Source organism: Budorcas taxicolor, chromosome 8, assembly GCF_023091745.1.
Source record: "Budorcas taxicolor isolate Tak-1 chromosome 8, Takin1.1, whole genome shotgun sequence".
Lineage (NCBI taxonomy): Eukaryota > Metazoa > Chordata > Mammalia > Artiodactyla > Bovidae > Budorcas > Budorcas taxicolor.
In genome coordinates this window covers 87,507,480-87,530,574 of record NC_068917.1, presented here as the reverse complement: position 1 = coordinate 87,530,574, position 23,095 = coordinate 87,507,480, and the positions used below count along the sequence as shown (strand labels likewise).

At 42.5% G+C, this 23,095-nt stretch overlaps 1 protein-coding gene across 1 annotated transcript in view; it reads right to left on the bottom strand.

Moving 5' to 3' along the window:
- The window catches only part of FAM120A (family with sequence similarity 120A), a 116,897-nt gene that overhangs the window by 18,231 nt on the left and 75,571 nt on the right, over window positions 1–23,095 (bottom strand). Inside the window, exons 9-12 of the mRNA XM_052644891.1 lie at window positions 20,906–21,133; window positions 18,268–18,442; window positions 8,490–8,739; window positions 1,623–1,737 (exon numbers count right to left, since the gene is read on the bottom strand). Coding sequence (XP_052500851.1) covers window positions 1,623–1,737; window positions 8,490–8,739; window positions 18,268–18,442; window positions 20,906–21,133 — 768 coding nt within the window. The remainder of the gene's footprint in view (window positions 1–1,622; window positions 1,738–8,489; window positions 8,740–18,267; window positions 18,443–20,905; window positions 21,134–23,095) is intronic.

Here is a 23,095-nt window from a genome sequence, read left to right as displayed (position 1 = left end):
CCTGGCTTTAGATGAAGAATCAGGAGAAAATCATGAAAGCACTAAGACCTCAAAAGAACCAAAATGAAAGCTTAGAGTGTGACTATCTTTCAAAAGTTATATCCTATGTGTTGATCCAAAAATGAAAAGGATATGGGAGAAGATGAACTTTGAGTAAAAGCAAGTTGATGGTGAATAAGGCTTGGTGGGCATACCTGATACCTGGCGGTCTGATTTTCAGAACTGGGATGTCAATACTGATGTAATAATCTAAATAAGAGAAACAGGAAGTAGAGGTAGAGGGATGGCACCACACTCTAGTAAAAGTATTTACAACACCCCTGAGCACAGTCTGCTGATGAAGACGGTGGTGATGGCACCACACTCTAGGACACAGGACACAGAGCCTGCACTTAGTACCAGCCTCTCAGGGGACACCCGGTCAAATATTCTAGAACGAAAACTTAAATTCAAAACCATTAAAAAAAACTTTCTGTCTAACAGAAAAGCTTAAACTACAAAGTAAAGAGTATAATTTGAGGTAGACTCTCCTAAGTTTGGTTGTGTTTAGTTTAGCTTGTTTCAAAGTCATCAGAAGCCTAAGGTGATCACAAATGACATGGGCTCCACACAGTTGAGGGTCAACACTGGATTACTGAATTTAACTCAATAATTTAGGGGCAACCACAGATTTATTGAGCCCCAACAGGAGAATACTGAAAACCCTTCAAATGAGTCTAAAACTCTTCTGCAGGGTAAGAACGCCTTCATAAAGAATGGTAAAAAAGATCTAAAAGTGAAGGCGATTTTGTCAAAAGAGATTACTTGATTACAAATCAAATTTTGTAAAAAAACAAACAAAAAACACAAACCGCAACAAAAAAAAATCAAACCAATGGCAAAGAAAAAACCAAAACCCTGTACATTAAAAAGAAAAGGCAGATCCACTAATTCAGCTAACTCTGAAGTCTTGAACTTTCTAAAATTTAGTGTAGAAATTAGAAAGCAACTACAGCCACGTGGACACAGTGACTAATAAAAGTGCACTGAAAAGATAAGCACACCAAAAAATCAGGTGATAAAATGGACAAAATTAATACTGTCAAAACAATCAAAGGAAAAAAAAAGAATACTAGAAGGGAAAACTAAAAAGAATACGATGTTAAATGCTGACTAGAAGGGCACAGGAATGATGGCATAACATTGTTCTTCAAGTGGTTTTTTAAAAGGGATTTATAATACCAGGAGGGCAAAGACTATTTTTTTTTTTTTTTTTTTAGAGAAAACGAATGTTGTATTTAGGAATAATAGAACGAAATAAGAAAAAGAATCCTGGCCAGATGTTAGTAAACTTTTAGGACCAAGCCCTCCCAGGGTTTGGGATCCCCACCTGAAATAAAAGGCAAGTTTACTTCCTGATGTGAAAAACAAGAATAAATACCCACTGGTAAACACGGGAAAAATCTTTATCGCACAAAAGTAGACTTGACTGTTTCTATAACCGGGAAGGAAGTTCCTTTTGCCCTGAAGGCTCTCAAGTTCACGTCATTAGTATTACTAGTTTAGTGCACTGAGTGACTGCTTGGTGAGCCATGGCTCCAAAACAAGACCTCCCAAAACAAAGAATGAGGATTGTAGATTACCTTGAGCTCCTGCAGCTGATCAGGCTCATAGAGTTTGGGGGACAGCGCCTGAGCCAGGAAGGCATCCAGCTCCTGGCGACGCAGTATCCGTGCTCCAGGCCACTGCACCATATACCTACAGGGGGTGGACAGAGAGGGTCTGGTGTCAGGATGAAGCACTCACCAGTCACACGCACAACCTGGTGTTCGGCTTCTAGGGAGAGTCAGGATGACACAAACCAAGGAGGCCTATATGGATTTCTTAGCCAGCTTCTCTAGTTTCACTGGATGATGCCAGTTACAAATGGAAACCTAATCATTAGCTGGGCTGATCAGAATGTTTGATTCTGCAATCATTAACAAGCACACTAAGTAAGAACACACTGCAAACCAGCTGGTGATTTTTTTAATTTGATATAACATATATTTTTCTGAGGGGTTTAAACTCTGAAAATATATGTTAAGCACCAATTTATCTGATTTATCTATTTTAATTCAACACACGCTATCTGGGAGGCAGGTCCTAAGTCCAAATAAGCAAGATTTACCTCCTGATGAAGAGTTAAGTCTTGTGTAAACTGTCTGCATGGAAGGGGCTCTGGTGGTGGCAGGTGAATGCCCTGCAGTGGAACAGGAAGTGATAGCAGGGACAATAAAGCTTCAGGCTTCAGAACCGGCACCTGAAGAACTAGGTGCCTGTTATCCCTGGGGTCATGCAGACTTACTGGGGCCACCCTGGTGTGAGCACCTAAAGGGAAATCAATTTCTAAGTGTCCAAACTTCCATTTGTACTATCTGCCTGAGAACTGCCAGGTGTCCATAGTCCCTTTCCTCTATTGATCATTTCCCCTTTACTCACCTTGCCGCTCAGCGCTGGCCCAGTGACAACCTCCAGAGCATTAGGTAAAGGCACAACCCCAACCAGTATTTGGGTGTGAGAGAGTGAGGGGCTAGCCAGTAAGAACTTCATCATAAGCCTCACTGCATATCCAATGGTTCCTAAGTCTGTATTCAGCAAACTTGAAGGATGACCTAGTCAAGTTGCCAGCTGATACCCCCAAATAACTCCTGGTGATCCCTATGTGATCTCTGGCAAATAGCTTAAAAGGAGTCTAGAGAACTGTGACATGCCTAACAAAGCTCTTTTCCAGTACTGTCTGCTGAGAAAGGTCTCTCAGCACTTAAAATTTAAGTTGACAAAATTAGAATCAGAGTTAGTGCAGAGCCTTCTCTCATTTCGATAATAATTAATATTCATCCACAGGAATGTAAACATAAAAGGGGAAGGAGGAAGTTCTATCCAAATGACTAAGAGGAGTATTTTCAATAAAAATTCCAATAGAAAAATGAAAGTGCTCACTGGTGCCAGGTGCTAGTCTGAGTATTTACACACAACTGATTCCTTAAGTGGTCACAGCCACTCTGGGGCAGGAACCATTACTGTCCCATTATAGAGATGGTGAAGTGGAGGCACAGAGCTTATGTACTTCATGGTCAAATTATGCAGTAGAAGCAGAAAAGAAGGTAAACAAACAAGGTAAACAAGGTGGGTGTTAAATCTCTGTGGTATTTATATTTGATCAGATATACTTAAAAGAGTGATGTAAAAGTTTTACTTCATTAAACTGTCAACACTTACAAAGATAAAAATAATACCCTATGCAACTGGTTGTATGCCAAACATCTTAAACAAGTCTTACTGAATTTTAACCAGAATTTGATGCAAGAAACAGCAAATCTGAAGAAAGTCTCCCTACTTTTCTCTGAAAAAAATTATTGTGGAAAGCTTGTGCTCAATATAAAATGTTCTCTGCCTAAGTATCCGTATTATGCATCCCTTTTATTTTTCTTATTTTTTAAAAACTGTGGTAAAATACACATAACATCTGAGCAGCTAATGCTTCAAAATACACATAACAAAAAATCTAGCATTTTAATCACTTTTAAATTGACAGTGCAACAGCATTAGGTATATTCACTGTATCCCAACAGACATCCCCCACCATCCACCACTACAACTCTTTTCATCCTGCAAACACTAAATCCCCCCCTTCATCCCCTAGCCCTAAGGCTAGATGTTTCTTTAAATATGATGATTCGGGAAAAGACTGTTTCGTGGACAGGTTGCTTTTCTCAAGTTCTTTCCTGGTTTTCCTGGCAGCAAAGACTCTCAGCACTCAGTTTAGCTGCAACAGAAAGTCTTTTGGGTTAGTGGTGGTTTAGTCGCCAAGTTGTGTCCGACTCTTTGCGATCCCAAGCACTGTAGCCCGCCAGACTCCTCTGTCCACGGGATTTCCCAGGCAAGAATGCTGGAGTGGGTTGTCACTGCCTTCTTCACGGGATCTCCCGACCCAGGAGATCAAACCTGGGTCTCCTACATGGCAGGCAGATTCTTTACCAACTTAGCTACGAGAGAATCCCAATACCTACCATTTCTTCCATCTGACTTTCTTTTTACATTTTAACGAAGTTAACTTTTATCTCTTTTTCAATTCAAGTCCTCAGAAGGACCTTCTGTATATAGAAAGAGCATGATGTGTGTTCCTAAAGATATGTATATACACAGACAGCTTAAATACCACAGAACGTGGACGGTGCCACCGGCACTGCAGTGAACAAAAGCTGACCCCTGGTAATCTCCTGTGTCCACATTATCCTTATCTGTGCACTAACAGTGTTTTCAATCCCTTTATGTTTCTCAATTTTCTCCAGATACTTCTTCTCATGTCTTCCTCCTGGGCCTTTCTACCACTGGAGTCTGAGGGTATCTGAGTTCCCTGCTAGTCACCTCTCCTCTCATTGCCCTTTAGAAGCACGGAAGCTGGACTAGAAGCAAGTCTCCAAGTCACTTGGTGGACAGAACCAACATGGTCTGCCTCTGACTGGCACAGTTGGGCAGCTGAACCCTGGCTGAGTTCCTGGGGTGCTGCACTTGTTTGGGGGGCTCAAACCCTCTATCTAATTTATTAAGTTCCTCCAGAAAGTAACTCAGTTTGTCTTCTCAGAAGCTCTCTTGGATAAGGACCTGGTCTCAGCTGTCCCCCAGGAAGGATGCTTTCTGTTTCATTCTGGAAACATGCTTCACCCTCACACTGAACCTCTGTTCAGATGCTGGTCCCTCCTTGGCGTCACTACAAGAATTCTAGAGATTTGGCTATCATTCTCCCCCTTTCTGATTGCTCTATTCATTCATTCATTCATTCATTTATTTATGGCTATGCTGGGTCTTCACTGCTGCATACTGGCTTTCTCTAGTCGTGGCTCGCCAGCTTCTCATTGTGTCAGCTTCTCTCGTTGCGGAGTACTGGCTCCAGGGCGTGTAGGCTTCAGAAATTGTGGCCCTCAGTATTTGCTGTGAATGGGATTAGTTGCCCCGAGGCATGTAGGATCTTCCCAGACCAGGGATGGAATCTGTGTCCCTTGCACTGGCAGGGAATTCTTAATCACTGGTGATCCAGTGAAGTCCTGATTGCTCTTGCAATGTCACATTTGGAACATATGTAACACATGGGTACTGACATCACTAGTGAAAGCACAGAGAAGATCACCACCTCCTGCCCCAAAGGCAGAAGTTGAACCTCATCACAAAAGAAGAGCAGCAAATCTAGACTGAGAAAAAGTCTACCCAGAGACTGACAAACTGCACCCAGGGGCTGGCTGACTGTTTTTAAACACAATTTCCTGGAGCAGCCACACCCACTGTTGTCTAAAAGACATGATCTCCAGATCCCTAGTGGCTCATAGGTTAAAGTGTCTGCCTCCAATGCGGGAAACCCGGGTTCAATCCCTGGGTCGGGAAGATCCCCTGGAGAAGGAAATGGCAACCCACTCCAGTATTCTTGCCTGGAGAATCCCACGGACAGAAGAGCTTGGTAGGCTACAGTCCACAGGGTCACAAAGAGTCGGACACGACTGAGTGACTTCACTTTCACTTCCAGATCCCTGATCTACAAAACACACCAGTGTTTACTCTTCAGAAACATCTCTGCATCAACCCAAAGAAACCTGAGAAGTTTGGAAGAGACAAGGCACCTCAATGCAAGAACAAGGCAAGATTTTGTTGCTAATAAAGTATGTTACTGCAATAACAAGAAAAATCTGAGTATCTGTAGATGAGATGTATCAGTATTTTTCTGATTTTGAGGATGTCCTTTAAAAAAAAAAAAGAAAGAGATTAGGGATAAGAGGAGTATCATACTCACAGCTTCCATACAAGAGATGCAGGACAAACACCCAGGAGAGAAAAGGAGAAAGCCACTGCAGTAAATTTAATATGTTGGGAAACTGGGTGAAAAATAGCCACCAACTCTTTGTACTAATTTTGCAATTTCAAGTTTAAAATTATGTTAAAAAAAAAAAAAGATTAAGGAAGGGAAGAGCCGTTGGGATGACAGTCTGACCTTGTGGCTGCTGACATTTGCCCAGCTCAGCCATCAAAGCCAAGGGTCACACTGTGTGGCCTCCAACAGGGCCTTAACATCCTGGGGACACAGAAGCTGCCCTTTGGTGCCCCTCCCCCAACCTCAGCAGACTGCTGTCACACAGCTGCAATTTCTCCAGAGAAAGACCACTGGGCCCACTGGCCCTAGACTATAGCCTGTCCTTGGCAAGCCCTCGGAGACACACACAAACCTTCTTACTCATCTGCACCTGCCCCTGCCCCCACCCCCATGCCCTTCATCCCACATTCTTAGCAGGCCATACCCATCAATCAAACAGGCCATACAGGGTACACTCCTTTACCTACTTGTCCCTGTGACCCAAATACTCGTGAAGGTAGAACGAATTCTCTTCACAGAGATGGGCCAACCCATTTACTGATGTCCTGACCCCAAATCCTGAGACTTGTGCCACAAGCCACTCTCTCTCACCTTTTCCCAACAAGCCCTTCCTCCTCAGGACCTGAAGCTATGTGAGTCCTACCAAGTGGGAAACTCCATGGCTTCAAGCCCACACTGCACACTACAGCCTCGGCACAACCAAGCATGTCTTCTGGCTTCCACCCAAGTAGCAAGTATGAGGGAACCTGTGCTGTACCCATGGTGGCCTCTTGACACCACAGAGATGTGCACGGGAGGAGGCTCAATCAAACTCAAGATTACTAGTTGCATTTGTTAACCTTTTCAAGTTCTAAAATGAGTATGTTTTTTAATAAACAACTGTAAAACAAACAAATAAATAGGAACCAGGACAATCCTGAAATCATGACTTTCCAAAGGCCATCTGAACAGTGTCTCAAAGAGGCAGAGCTATTTCTGGAGTAATGGCCAAGGAAGTCATGAGGACTGAGCCAAAGACTGGGGTCTGATCACTGTCCAGTCTGCACTTGCTAGGTATCCCAGTACCCCATGAGGTCCAGTGAATGAACCGACAAGATGTGAAGGCACCACAATCCCAAGCGTCATGAAATACTACGAGCACTGTGCAAGCATCAACAGAGGCTGTCCCGCACTAACATATGGGTGCTTCTGGCCAAGGGGCAACCAAACAAGCCTCAAGTGCCACACACATCGTTCTTACTCAGCCCAGTGGGACCTTCAAGTCAGGCATACACAGTAGACAGTTAGCTGTCTACCCAACAGGTTAAATGCCACACATCATTTCAAACTTGGAAGAGAGAAACACAAAGTAACCAAATTCACTACTGCTATTTAATCTTCGAGTAACCCAAAGTCTTAATGTTTTGGCTAATGTAAAATGAATTCCATCAGAGGAAATCAGAAGATTCTATAATCAAAATGAAAAAAATTAGTCTTTCCCACTAGGCTAATCCTCAATGGATATAAAGATAAGAAACTGACATACCATGCTATATTGTTGTTGTTGTTTAGCTGTTAAGCCATGTCTGACTTTTTTGCAACCCCATAGACCATATCCTGCCAGGCTCCTCTGTCCAGGGAATTTTCCAGGCAAGAACACTGGCCTGGATTGAGATTTCCCACTCCAAGGGATCCTCCTGACCCACGGATTGAACCTGCATCGTGTCTCCGGCACTGGCAGGTAGATTCTTTACCACTGCCACCACCTGGGAAGCTCAACAGAGTTGCTTTTGCATTGGCTGGGAATTGAACCCAGGCCTCCCGCACAGCAGAATTCTACCACTGAATTACTCCAAAAACCAACAGTTTTCACACAGGCGTTTGTGGCCCATTGGCTGATAAGAGTCTGGAAGAACACAGTGCACATATCTGGGTTTTTAACCTTCTCTCCAAGGCAGGAGTCAGCCCCTTAGAGACAGCAGGTTCCAGGGCAGGGCAGACACAGGACGGACCTGGGCATCCTGCGGTGCCAGAAAGCAAGGACATGCTGGGCAGGGGTGGGTGGTGTGGAAGACAAAGGACATAGGAGCCACTCAACAAGCTCCCAAGGCCTGAGCTGGAACAAACTGAACAACCAAACAACAAGGTTGTATCAGGTTATAACCCTAGAAAGAGAGATATCCACAAGTCCATACTGATCTACAAATGATTAAATAAATGAAGGAAGAAGAAGAGATACATTTTACCAGAGAAAAATTACTAATATATAAACATGTAACACAGTCCCCCAACAGTCTTCAAAAGCTTTAACATTTAAAGGATAAACTATGTTTAAAATCATTATGATATCTACATAAAATATAGGTTCATCAAATGTTACCTATTCTATAAACACACTATATAGCATCAACTCAAACTCATGTTGTATTTACATGACCTATATTTCTATAATATATGAAAATATTAGATGAGGACAAATTCAACTGACAACCTGATTCATCTGGAATAACCCCAGGTGAATCTGGGGTACTGAACTGTAACTTCATACAGTACACTTCTTTGAGAGGCGTTTGTACAAGCACCTGCTGGAGAACACGCAGTGGCTGAAGAGGCAGCCAGGGGCACCTACCGTAGGACGCAGCACAGCACCGTGAGATGAGTGGGCACACTGGCTGGGTTGAGCATGGCTGGTGTGTCTGACCTCATGCAGGCCAGGAAGGCCCTCATTCTGCGGTTCTTGTCCTCCACCGCCTTCCCCAGCCACAGTCTCTTCAGATTGGGGCAGGTCCATTCCCTGAAGGCAAGAGCTTCCACCAATTCCGGGGTTTGCGGCGATTTCCCTTTGTAAGCTGCCCACTCTTTAATGATCACTGGTGAAACTACAGAAAGGAAAATGAGAGAACCATTTATGCCCTATCTTAGCTACTTTAAGGCTAACAAACACAGCTCTAGTAATTACAGTATGAAGATGTCACTTCTTGTGTAACAATGCATTCTCTCATTAGTAAGCCATCAGTCATCAACCCTCAGCTCTAAAATATTTTGTTTTCTACTCTATGCACTTACTTCGGTGACTCATTCAGAATTTCAGTCAGACCATCAATAAATTTCTTCTCAATCAAAGATTCCCCATAAAACTAGTAGCTATAAATCAAGGATGTTAGACAAAATTTGCTTTAATATTACAAATCCATTAATAGTTTTAGTAATAACAATGGGTACAACTTACACATATTTTGCGATCATCACAGAAATCATGGAAAACCCAATTTAGATAGCTGATCTTTTTCTCCATGTTTTTACTAATTAGATCTGAGAAATAATTGGCACTTGGTAGCCACTTTACTTAAGCATGTCCTACTGTAATAAGTATAACTGTTAAACTCCATAAATAACCTTTTATCCACAGTAGTTTTACCACTATTAGCAGGAATTAATTCTGAAAACACAAACACGCACATTTCCCCACAAAATTCCCAAATAACTTAAGGGAAAAACTGTGATGGGGAAAGGAGAACAATGGAGATAAAGCACACTGCACAGAAGTATGTTAAAACTTCTCCCCAAAGTACACTGATATAAACAGTCAGATGGTAAAATGTGGGTGTGCATTTTGTAACAAATAGCTTACTTTGGTCAATAAACATGAGAGCTGCAGCAGGGCCACATGGAGACCCCATCCTCCCCTCACATGGCTGACAGCAGGTACAGAAGCCAGGATGGTGCTATGATTCTAATGCGATCTTGGATACGTCTATTCTATCCAAATAACCATACCCCCTTTCTGGGCCCATTTTCCTTAAAGTAACACCTGAAGCAAACTGAAGACTATGAAGAAGCCAAATTCCGACAAAATTAAATGATTAACTGGCTCATCTCCAGCTCCACACCAAGTCTAGACAATCATCTCCTCCAATGGCATGAAGAATTTTAGGAGTTAGATACTTGGATAGGCACGACTGTTAGCAACAGGGAAAGCAAGCTTTGCACAATCAACCCCAGTCAAGTCAGTCAAGGTAGCGTGCTGCAGAGGAGCGCCATGACCAGCCATTCTGCAGGGACCCCAACTCCCAGAAGCAGGCTGCTTGAGCAGGGGTGCAAAATCAAGACAGTTTCTGAAATTCTTTTACAAAAAAGTAACTGTTTTGTCATTGAGGAAATCCCTTTAATTCACATTTGAATACGTTAGTGTTTAAATGTTTAAAAAAATTCTAAACTTAAAAGGTTTAAAGTCCATCAAGTCAAAACAGAGAGACACATGTATATATAAATACATGCATCTTTAAACGTATCTATATTTTAGGTGCCAGACACAAACTCATAAGGTCCCTACTGTCCAGCAGACCCTGTCCTTGGACTCACAATCTAGCTGCCCACCCCCATTCCTGCTGAACTCCAGCGCACACAGCTCCATGGATTGCCACCTGTATGCAGAGGGTAGGCGTCACCACCACAGTCCCCTCCTAGGTGCAGTACACCGCCCCTCCCTTTGTCCCAACTACATTCACAGAGGCTGGCACACTGTCAGCCCCAAGAAAACAAGTGAAAGGAGGTTACAAGATAAGCCATTAACCAGTACACTGCATTTCCATTAAGTCAGTCCACAAAGTTTATTTTCATGCCCACCTCCACAGTAAAAATGAATAAATCTATTTCTTCCGTGTAGCATCTTCATTTTGGTGACAAAGATTTATTTAATGGGACTAATTATATTTTATCTTTGGTTGTTAATCTGGGTTAATAACCTAGTTATCTAAGGTCTCTCATGTGCTTCCCCCAAAATACACACACATACACACATGCGTGCAAACAAAGCCTAAGCTTACTGCACCTTAAAAAACTCAGTTTATAATGCCAGGGTCTCCTTTGAGTTTTCTCAACAGAAGCATTCTTATTAAAACTATCTTCATCTATTTATATCTTTCCCCTTTGTCCTCTCTGATCTTGCTTCTCTTTAATAATTCTTAGCAACTGTTTTATTATATTGTTTTCATTCTAGAAATAACTTTTTGGTGGAGGATTTTCATTCTCAAGGTCAAAAGGCTTAGACCTGTATATACTTTATGCTTCAAACCCTACACTAAAGTTAAGTGGAGGTCAGAGATGCCAACAGTCCCTTCACAAGTTCTCCTGAGTGTTCCCTGAAGCTGCCCTAGCAGCTGTTTACACTAGTTGGGGCTCCAGGTGTGCCTGAATTTACCTAGCCTGATGCTGTGTGCTCAGATCCTATTCAGCCTGCAAAGGCTACAGATGAGCACACACCTGTGCCTGAGAACTGCCACCTAATGCTCACCTGACCATCCCTCCCATGTCCTGGTAGAAGGACTTCCCCAGTACATGGAGGCGAGACTGTAGCTGTAAAGAAGTATTAGATACAATAGCTTCCTCTTATATTCTAAGCATTTTTGTTGCTATCTGCACTATTCATGACTAGAATGTTCAAGTCTAATTTGGGAAATACATGTTCTCAGAGAAGATAAATGTGCAGTAACAAAAAAGCTTTGTTCCAAAAGCAAAGATGCCCTGATTTGCTTTATTTTTTACACGTATCTGTTTTTAAACTGAATACTTGGAGATCTTTTGTGTACACCACCACTTAAGAGCTATGGAACCTTTGGCCAATCACCCAACAGATATTTATTGACCACCTACTATGTAGTGGGTGAGGCAGGAAAGGCACTCAGGGCTCAGATGTCAACTACCATGTGCCTGTGTGAAAATAAGGGTCTTCCTAAATTCTGAGGCCTGGGTCCCTCACTTACCTTGCCCCAGCCCAGCCCTAGAACTAGGCACTAAAACCAGGGGGGCCAACAACTCACTCTGTAGCACAGGGCAGTTGAGGAAACGCAAAGACACCTTGCACCTCTGTTATGTGCTTACAACTATGTGAGGTCAACTTATGTTTATAGGCTTGTAACATTAGATTAATTAAAGGTTAGTTTTATAAATTAATGAATCCCAAGGGACATCCCATTTTCAGGTAGACACACAGCAGCCTCTGTGTTGTAAGTTCATCCAGTGGGGTGGCTGATGCACACAGGGTACCTTCTCTCCCTCTGGCTCTGCGATTCCCCCCAAGTTGCTGCTGCCCACTGTTTTACTCCCCAAGCTCTCCTGAAGCTCACAGGAATAAGCCAATGCAAAGTAGCCAGCGAATAGCAAGTAATCTGGGCTCTTATCATTTTTGCAAAAAAAACAAAAAACAAAAAACTAGTTATACAGGGATTATCCAAGTGGTATGGGTCAGGTGGATTACGGGAACATGCAGTGTGCAGAGAAGAGCGCTAGGATATAAAACCCTCTCTGTGAAGGCACCGTTTTATAAAGACATCTTCATGCCTCCTTGTTAAAACAAGAATAAGAGAATCCCAGAGGTCAGCTAATCTAGCTACTGTCCATGAATAAATCTGTGTATCACCATCAATAAAGATTTATCTTTTCTACTGACAGGAAAAACTCATGATTTCAAGTGGACTACTTTGAAAAATCTGAACATCAGGTTGTCTTCCCTACCTGAAACTAAACTGAATTTTTATACTGGCAAAAAGCAACTCCAGGGTACCAGTTTTCTGTTATTACCAGCGGCTAAATTTATAACACAGTTTCTTTGCTGGAAGCACCTCTTCAAAATACAATTTCAAGACATAAAACACTGCTGAAGACTTAAGCTATTAGTAAAAACCCAATGTTTTCCATCAGTCGTTAATTTTCTTCTATTTTCACATTTATACATATGACAACCAGCTATCTCAGGAATCTGTTATAATACTGATTTTGGGATCCATCCCAGGCCAGGAATAATGAATATGTTTCATTTTGCGAGCCTACTTCAACTGACTGGTAGCGGCTGCCTGCAGTGCCATACAATGAATTATGTCTCTAAGCTCACTCCAGGGCACCATGAGCAGTGAGAGTTATAGCATGCACACAATGTGGTTAGAAGGTAAGGGAAAAGGTGGATACAAACAACTTCCAAGGCTATGGCCAACTGGACCTTTGGTCTGTGTCTCTGCAGTGTGTATTTGGGGAGGAGCCACCGTTTTACTCCCTGAGCTCTCCTGGAGTTACAGGAAACACACACACAATAAATAAAAACAAAACCTCAACTCCTTCATATCAGAGTTTTATCAGAAACGGGAAAATGGGCACAATGACAGCTGGTCTATCCTTCTTACGGGAAAACTGCCAGTTAACTTCCAAGCAGCTCTGTGTGCAGGCTGAGGGTCCAACTAGCCCCTCATTTCCTCATGCTGACACATGTGTGAGTATCCTCCATGATTCTGAAAAGGAAAAGACTATGAATTTTCTCCCTAAACTTTTTATATCTGAGGCTGGGAGTATCTTACTGTCCGCAAACATATACCTGCTCAGTAGGCCACAGGGCACGTAGAACAGTGTTACATGGTGTTATAGACACTTGCTAAACACTGTTCCTAGACTTCAGTTTCCCCACTTACGTCATTCCTACTGTATTAGAAACTCCAAAGTTCAAGGACATAAACATTAATCCAAAAGAGTATCATCAAACAGTTCCTGTCACACAACACTGCTTTTCCCATAGATGTATCTTGAGCTCAGCCATTCAAAGTTCTGTGAGGGAAAAGCAGTTTGCTAATGCAACTCCTGAAAAGCTTTGCGGAATAAGAAAATTCAGATTAATATACAAACAGCCTTCACAGAATCATAAGAAAAATGTTTACGACAACCAATTTTCACACATATGAAAACAGCACACTAATTAATATTGGTCATGTTAAAGTATTGTTTTATAATGTGATTCACAATGAACAAATTTATTTTAAATCAGCAATCCCAATGACGTGGCACTAACAAAATTTCTAAAGCAAACTGGATCAGTGGTGGGGTGGGGGGGAATCAATGTGTTCCTTTTGGCTTTTCTTGACAGTTTAGAAAGAAGAGAGTAAATATAGGGAAATACAAATGCAGTATTTTGTGATTCGTTGCTCAGTCATGTTTCTTTCTTTGCAATCCATTGGATTGTACCCACCAAGCTCCCCTGTCCATGGATTTTTCAGGCAAGAATACTGGAGTGGTTGCCATTTCCTTCTCCAAGGGATCTTCCTGACCCTGGGATAAAACCAGCATCTCCTGTTTCTTGCAGGGAGATTCTTTACCTGCTGAGCAATCAGGGAAGCCCTAAATATAGTATAAGTATATGAAATATAAGCATAGTATATAAACTTGCTATAAGGTCAAACCCTTGCCCCCTGAAGTGGAGATCTAACCACTGGACTGCCAAGGAATTCCCAAGCCTGCTTTTTTCTCTTCAACTATAGCTGAGGTGACTCATCATCCTGTAGTCTTTATAGAATCAGATCCCTTTCTTCTGGTCCTTCCCGTTCATCACTGGGGAGTATCTGCGTGGCTGAGGAGCATCCCCAGGGAGAAGAAGAGTCACTACGGTACTAAAGGTCAGAGCTGTTTCCAGGGCAGAAGTGCCTGTGAGGAGCAGCCACGCCACCTGGATCTCACGCATACAGGCCTGGAGGCCAGGGCCAGCTCAGACCAGGTGCCTGGCTCCAGGCCCAGCCCCTATTCCAGCAGCTGCAGAGATGGCTCGCTCCCTGGGCCCCTCTCTTCCCAGAGCAACTGCCACCATCACCATCTAGCCCATATGGGTGAGACTGTTTGTGCTGGGTCAACAGTCTGCTGCTTGAGCCACTGGTAGGACTGTGAGTTCCACAATAGCGACTTCAGTAGCATTCTCCCACAATAAAACAAGTATTCTTATTACTCTCCCAAAAGCAAAATGATAGAACCTGGCAACGGACAGGGAAGAACAAAAAAATAAACTGCCAGCATGTAATTCAATATGATTTTCAAAGGCTGAAATTTTTTCCCCTTATGTTTGTATTTCTTCTAAATTACTTTTGGAATTGTCAAATGACAGTAAGTTGAATGTTTCATATCACCTAAACTTAATGTTTTAATAATTTATTCTTCAACAGGAGGAAAATTGCTTTACAATGCTGTGTTGGTTTCTGCCATACGACAACGCAATTCAGTCATAACTGTACATATATCACCTCCCACCTGAGCCCTCCTTCCCTCCCCTCACCCCACCCCTCTAGGTCATTGCAGAGAGCCAGGCTGGGCTCTCTGTGTTACACAGCAACTTCTCACCACCTATCTATTTTACACATGATAGAGTATATATGTTGATGCTCCTCTCTCCATTTGTCCCACTCTCTCCTTCTCCCACTGGGTCCATAAGTCCATTTTCTCTAAATGGCTGTGATTTTTTTAAGGATTCGATTGTAGATATCCTACTTTAGCCATATTTTAAAAAAATGAAACTTTGGTAAGTCATATGAATATTCATTGTAGATTATGAACATTTTATCATATGCCTTAATCAAGAGAAATAATTCCAAATGGATACATGTCTTACATATAACGGGAGCTAAGTATTTTTGAACAATCCTATAGGCTTCAATATGCCCTTTGACTAGTTCTGACATCAAAGCCCTCTTGGGAAAATTCTTGATTGTCACAGTGACCACACCAAGAACATGCATCTGTATGCACAGCATTTTGAAGCCATGTTAGATCAAAACCCTCACATTCAGAAGTAGCTACATCACCCACATGAGTAGGAGGGTTTACCTGGAACCCACACAGCTTGGATTTGGCTACCAAAGTGGAAGGCAAAGGCCGCAGGCACGTGGAGAACAAGTTTGTCCCGAGGACCTTATGGTGCACCTTCATGTGCAAAGTGCCACTGATTTTAAAATTTCATCTACATATGGTCTATGAATAAATGTAGGTAAAACAAGATTTCAAATCTTATCAACCAAGAACTCCTGAGAAACTGCGCAAGGTAGGCCTCTTTGGCATGATCAGACAGTGTTATTTTCCCATCTCATCCAAATCATAAAGAAGCTACAATATTTTCTCCATAAAATAGTCACTTAGTAGATGTCTCAGGTATGGAAACCTAAACCAGTGGCATTGTAAGAGTCAGTGTTTTCCACCGGCCAAAAGTAACAAAGACAGACAACTGTGTGCCATCCTTGAAAAGAAGTCAGTGGAGTGGGGAGGGGAGCAGAGGCAGGAGGAAAGGAAAAAAGACACGCCTGCCAAATTCTCTTTGAAGTTACGGCTTTCTCCCACTCACCCACCCTTCCCCCATCCACCTCCCAGCGGAACACTTTTCTCCTTTCTTTTGTATTCCCTGTGCCTCCCAGCCTCCAAACGAGGTCAAGACACCTCCATCCACAGTTTCGAAGAGCTCATCTGAGTCACCTCAGACTTTACCACCCTTCTCCTTCCCTTGATCATGCCATTCCCCATGTCCGCCAGCCCTTGCCAGAACTGGCCTGCCACAGGCAGGCTGACCTAGTAGTGTCTCTGTGAGAGCTGCACTGGGCCCTGTGGTGTGGTTTGTACATTCAGCTCTTTACCACAGTTTGCCTCCCTCTTGCTTATGTTTAGAGGATGCTAGTCTATCTAGTCAATCCTCTCCCCTGGCTTCTGCTTCCCCTATCGTCTAAAAGGCCAGCCTCTCCCAGGCCAGTAAGACACCTGTATCAACTGGGTACAAATTAACTGATGAGGGAGTGGAGCATGCAGGGTGCTGTCAGCTGTGTGTTTCACAGTGTTTTAAAGGCACAGACCAGCAGCAGGGCGGAAGAGACCAAGACTCTTACTTCCCAAGAGCACCTGGCACCTGCAGCTCACCTGTGACACACAGAACTCCCTGAAACAGGCCAGGGATGCACCGTGCCCACTACTAAGGACATGAACAGAGCTCACCAGCCATATGCAGGCTGCTCTGTGAAGCTATGGATACTGCCAAAAGAAGCCCAACCTGGGACATACCTGAGGGTATTCAGGTTTTGATCACTGAAAACTCTTGAGGATTTTCTGCATAAAGATAACTGTGTTTCTGGAACACACAAGCAAATGAAGAACAGCCTTTCACCATGAAAGCCAGTATGGTGCTATGGAGCTAAGGACACAGCAGGAAGTAGGGCCGCATGGGACCCTGTAGCACTCAGCACTCCAGGCCCAACAGAGACCCAAGAGCCTACAGGGACTAAGATGCTCAGGGCTGGTGGTGAACTGGAGGTCACTGCTGTGGGGCCAGGGTGGCCTGGGTGGGCCAGCACAGAAAACTGGCCAATCCTGTGCAAAGTTAAAAAGGTCTTCTTTTCTGAGCAAATAAATCACACAGTGGGAGAAAAGGATGAGGATTTGTACACCTGGAATGTACTGGGCCTTTGAAAAGTGTCCACTGACACACTCGGTGTTTCACATGGTGCCTCCGGCCTGATCAAGGTGGTAGAAACATCAGCTAGAGGAGGCCCTGTGGAGCCGGCATCACCTTCTCCAGCTACAGTCACACAAATAGCTCAGCAGCCACACTAGGTATGACTATCTTCAAGTAAGGGAAGTGACAGATGGCTTCATTTTAAAGGCTTACAGAATCACAATTTTGTCACAGTAATAGAAACAGAAAACAAGAATCTATAGAACTGAGTGTTTAGATAAAACTGCTAGAACCTCACGAGTTTTGAGTTCCAAAGGAAAGATCCACTCCCATACTTGCCCTTGAGCTCAGCTTCCCCCAAGTCGCCAGGCCTGCAGTGACCTGCCATACAAGCAGGCGATCTGTCACTGAACATCCTCAGTTTAGAGGAAGACTCAGTAATCTACAGTTTCCACACTTCATAATACTCTTATTTTAGATTGCACATTTGGGGGAACATTTCTGTATTTCCTACTAAATATACAGTGACTTTTATATTCATTACATTAGTAGATAAAATTACCTAGAATAGAAAGGCATGATTTTCTCCTCCAAAATCACACTGGCCCACTGAAGATGGAAATACTTTGACCTCAACCTTTGCCCAAATTTCAAACAACAGTTACTGCCTTCCCACTTCCCCCTCCACCCGCAGAATTGATCAGCTGGAGGCCTCTAAGGGAAATCCTTACAAGTCCCCTCTTGGCCTCAGGGATGTGTGCAACAACTGCACAGAAGCAGCCCAGTGGACAGCTAGTGGGACCTCCCCAGGAACACTGATTTCTGCAAAGAGAGAACCACATCTCGTGGACACCATAGCAGAAACTGCTGTCAATCTGCCCAGGACATGTTAACCACAAGGATGGCGACCGTCAGGACTGTTTCCAGATCAACGTTCAGTTTGAAGCGTAAACCTGTTGTTTTATCATTTTACTGAATAAACACCACTGCTGGGATGTTACTGAGGAAAACAACCTGTGGCTTGTCCTCCTTTCGTAAGAGCCCCGATGGAGCCCATCTCCTTTATGTGGGGACTCTCAGGGTGAACTCAGTCACGATTCTTCTAAGGCTTTAAAAATGCACAAGAGATTACGAGGTACCGAGGAAAACAAACAATGGATTTTACAGTACATACATTCTGGTGGAAGTCTGTTCTTTCTAAAAGCAAGTCTCTCAGTTTTCTTTCTGCTTTCTGCCAAGCTAAACAGGACTCCGTAAACATACTGACGAACTGGCCTATAGAGCAGGGCGGCGGGAGGCAGGTCTTTGCTGGCTTCATCTTCAATAGAAACAGCAATTTTGATTTCACCCTTTGCATGGAAGAAAGCAGAATAATATTGCACATTTTTCATGTTGAATTTACAATAAACTCACAGAAATATACTGCATTATCTCCAGTTAATGAAATTGCAATTCTATTCCAAACCAATTGCTTAACAAGTTGCCTGTATCAAGAGGTTTAGGGAGAGTTCATTTAGCAGGTTTAGTCAAAATACATGCTCAAAGAGTCAAAATAAAACCTACATTGTTTTATTTTTAACCTGGAACAACAACAACAAAAACAAAAACCATGTAAATGCTTCCAAAGTCTTCAAAAAAATCTAGATAGGTAACACCAGACAACAAATAGAATAGAAAATGCTGAGAACTGGCAAATTTTGTGAGTCAAGATGGTCATATGTAATGTAATTCATAATTTTTTTTCAATGAAACCTATATGAAATCCAAGAAAAGAGCACCCTAAAAATAAAATGGTCACAAATTTTCTTTACCAAGCTCTTTCGTAAAAAATTATCATATACAAAAAAACCTACCTAAGAGAACTCTTTTAAGTGGTATTCATTTTTAAAGTGTTCAGCATGTATCAAGCCTCTGCCCCAGTGCATCAAGTAACTCAACAGACAAGTCCCACTGAATGAGACAGCCACCAGAGGCTGGAAATGAAGGAAGCCCTGTTCTGTTCATCCCCACACCTCCATTCCTCTCTGCCAACATAGCAGGGGCTTCCTTGTGGCTCCAGGAGACAAATGACTCTATGACCACCTGCACCTGAGGTCAGTCCAAAAATTCTGTGGTCCATGTTATCAAGGTACATCTCAAGAGACTTCACAAGGAATTTAATTATGCATATTCTTAATGATCTGTACTCTTTCAATCATGTCATAACATTTATTCTTTCACATTAATTTACCATTGATCTTTTCCCTTATCAGAACCTTCATACTCTTTAATCTAGTAGCTACACATGTGGTTAACACTCATCTAGTGAGTATTTACTCTCCCAAATTTGAGGCTTTGACGACTCTCTACATTCTCACTTGAAGCTTGAATTCACAGCAAATGTCTCAGCCTGGAAAATTTAACACCAGAGCCACTCAGCTTGCAGGAAACAGCACACATTTCAGTCTAAACTTTTCCCAAATATACTGAAAAAATGTAGGTGACACCTTAAAATCTGAAGATAGTCAAGTTCACTTTTCTCAACCATAGTCATTTTATCAGTATTCGCCCTTGAAATCAGTGAGTACTGAAGAGGAGGACAGGCAGTTTTACATCACTCAGACTGATTTAACCAAAAGTCCCTAAGTCAGACCCACAAGCATGGCAGGGCACAAACAGCAGGGAGTCCAGGGACCTTATATCCCAAACAACCCCAGAGAGAAAGGGCACAACCTTCCCAAAGCTGGAGTCCCTTTAAACTTAGCAAAATCCTTTTCCCGCAAGAGTAACCCTCACTTACCCTTATAATCTATGTTGGACCTGAAAGATAAAATTTTTACTTTATAACCATAATCTGAGAAGTGATACCACACATGCATACCCGTATCAAATAACAGATGAGACTTGGAGGCAATTACAATTCAAACATACATTAAAGGACCCAAATGATAGCACTCATCTTCCTGTCCTTTATTGTATAAAATATAAAATTAAGCAGTTCAAATTAGTCAATTAACGGTTAAAAGTGCAGCTCGAGAGTGCTGTGAAATGGAAGTCACTTGTAATTACTGACTCCATTCTATAAACCATACGTGGACTGTAGAAAATAAGAAAAAAGCTTGATTATATATGGTGGTACATATACAGATGAAAACATGATAAAATACATATAGTAACGAACCAATTTTATACCAGAAATCTGGTCACCAAGTTAAATTGTGGACCTATGATTATAAACATTAATATGACAAGTCACTGAGGAAATTTAAATAAACACAGATCTATTCAAAACACCAAGATTCAGAAACAATTAATGCCACACTGTATATCTATTTAAGCATACATTCAGGAAGATACTAATAAAGTGACGAAGCCCCATATTCCATTGTTTGCTGTAAGTACTCAGTGAGGTAGAGGAATAAGTCAAAGTATGAAGTGCTATCAGCCACTCAGAAGTTGGGAGCTTCTAGGACAGATGATAAACCAGATATAGTATGTGACATCACAATTAAACTTGACACTATAGCAAAAACATGAAATTAGAAATACAAATAAAATTACAAACCAGAGAAGAACATGAAGTGCCATTAATTAGAAGCTTCAAAAATAATTTTGTGTTAAACTGACGAAAAAAACAAGACTTTCCCCAAGTTCTAATTTTATTGTGATTATAGATATAAATATCCATCTTTTTTCTCCACGTTTAGAAAGGGGAAAATGAACTTCATTTCAAACACCTTGTAAGATAAAAAGCAGTTCCGAAAGGAACGAGGACACACCCCACAAGAGTGACCACCGTGAGATGAAGGCCACACGCACAGCCCAGTGCATACCTTCGTCAGCACGTGGAAGATGTAGGGGTACATCAGCCCCTTCTTGTGCCGGTGCTCAGCCACTCTCAGCACCTCGGGCGCAACAGGAGGCAGGGGTGGGGTAGTGATGTCCATGTGGTTCCTGGTGGGCATGGACAGGAGGCACGGAATTGGCTGAACAGTGCCAATCTGGTTCCCCTTTCCTTCAGCAAGCTGGCTGCCAGAAGAGGCAGTGGACGAACCTTCCGCCTGCAGAGCAACGGGTGAGAGGAGAAAATGGGTTCATGTCACATTCCCACTCCTTTAACCTGTCTGTCCAACTGTAACAGAGAGATGTGATTAACAACTTCAGTGAGGACAAGGGGAGCTGTGACCCACTCCTCCTTGAACAGAGGAAGTGTGAATGGATGCCCACTGTGCCTGTGTCAGGGATGGGAACCCAGAGAACTGCTGCAGCTTCCGCTGGGTGACCCCACTCATGGCTCCTCCCTTGGGATCCCCATGAGATGAACAGCCTTCTGTGGTTGCTAACCCAAGTCCCATCTGGCTCCTCCATGTGACCAATTCTTGTGATTCTGCTTTCCTGGGAGACCCTTCCTCAACTCAATGGGTAGCATCCTCTCTACAGATGAAAAAACTAATTCTCCAAGAGGAGATGTCTCCTGTCTGTGGTAATGAGACCAGTAACTAGTGAACGGGGACTAAAACTAGGTCTCAGTCAGGCCTGCTCCTCACCACTACCACAGTTCTTTTTTAAAGAAGAAATAAAAACCAAACCTCAAGTATTCTCTTCGGGTACTTAAAGTCCCAAATTAAGTATACATAGGGAACTGTCTGCCAAAAATGAAAACCAAAGAACAAGCTAAAACCATTAAAACTGATGAGTCAGATCTACATAAACTGACACAGAAATATGTGCTTGGTAAATTATTAGGTGAAAAACATCCACTCTGTACAACAAATCACCAAAATACAGAATATACGTACATGAATAGGAAAGAGTATGGACACCAAGTGACTACCTCAGTGCTGAAGGGAGATTCTTAGTTTTCTCTTTACAAATTTTAGCAAAGTCCTAATTGTTAACCAAAAGTGAAAAGTGAAGTCACTCAGTTGTGTCCGACTCTTTGCAACCCCATGGACTGTAGCCTATCAGGCTTCTCCGTCCATGGGATTTTCCAGGCAAGAATACTGGAATGGGTTGCCATTTCCTTCCCCAGGGGATCTTCCCGAACTGGGGATCGAACCTAGGTCTCCCACAATGCAAGCAGACGCTTTACCCTCTGAGCCACCATTGTTTACCAAGAGCAAGTATTATTTTTGCAGCACACTTTTTTCCTCACAATAAATCCTAGAAATAATAATTGCTCACTTACTGCTTCTGTGGCACCCTAAAAAATATACAAAGAAAGGTAATGCCAAAGAATGTTCAAACTGCTGTACAACTGCACTCATTTTACATGTTAACAAGACTATGCTCAAAAATCTTAAAGCTAGGCTTCAGCAGTACTTGAACCGAGAACTTCCAGACGTACAAGTTGGATTTAGAAAAGGCAGAGAAACCAGAGATCAAATGGCCAACATCTGCTGGATCATAGAAAATGCAAGAAATTTAAAAAAAAAAAAAATCTACTTCTGCTTCACTGACTACGCTAAAGTTTTGACTGTGTGGATCTCAACAAACGATTGGAAATTCTTAAAGAGATAGGAATACCAGACCACTTTACCTATCTCTGAGAAGCCTATATGAGGGAGAAGAAGTAACAGAACTGGACATGGAACAACAGATTGGTTCAAAATTGGGAAAGCAGTACATCAAGGCTGTGTATTACATCCTGCTTATTTAACTTCTATGCAGAGTATCTCATGCGAAATGCTGGGCTGGATGACTCACAAGCTAGAATCAAGACTGCCAGGAGAAATAAAACCACCTCAGATATGCAGATGATACCACTTTAATGGCAGAAAGTGAAGAGGAACTCAAGAACCTCTTGATGAAGGTGAAAGAGGTGAGTGAAAAAGCTGGCTTAAAATTCAGCATTCAAAAAACTAAGATCATGTCATCTGGTCCCATCACTTCATAGCAAATAGATGGGGAAAAAATGGAAACAGTGGCGGATTTTATTTTCTTGGGCTCCCCAAATCACTGCAGCCATGAAATTAAAAGACACTTGCTCCCTGGAAGGAAAATTATGACAAACTTAGACAGCA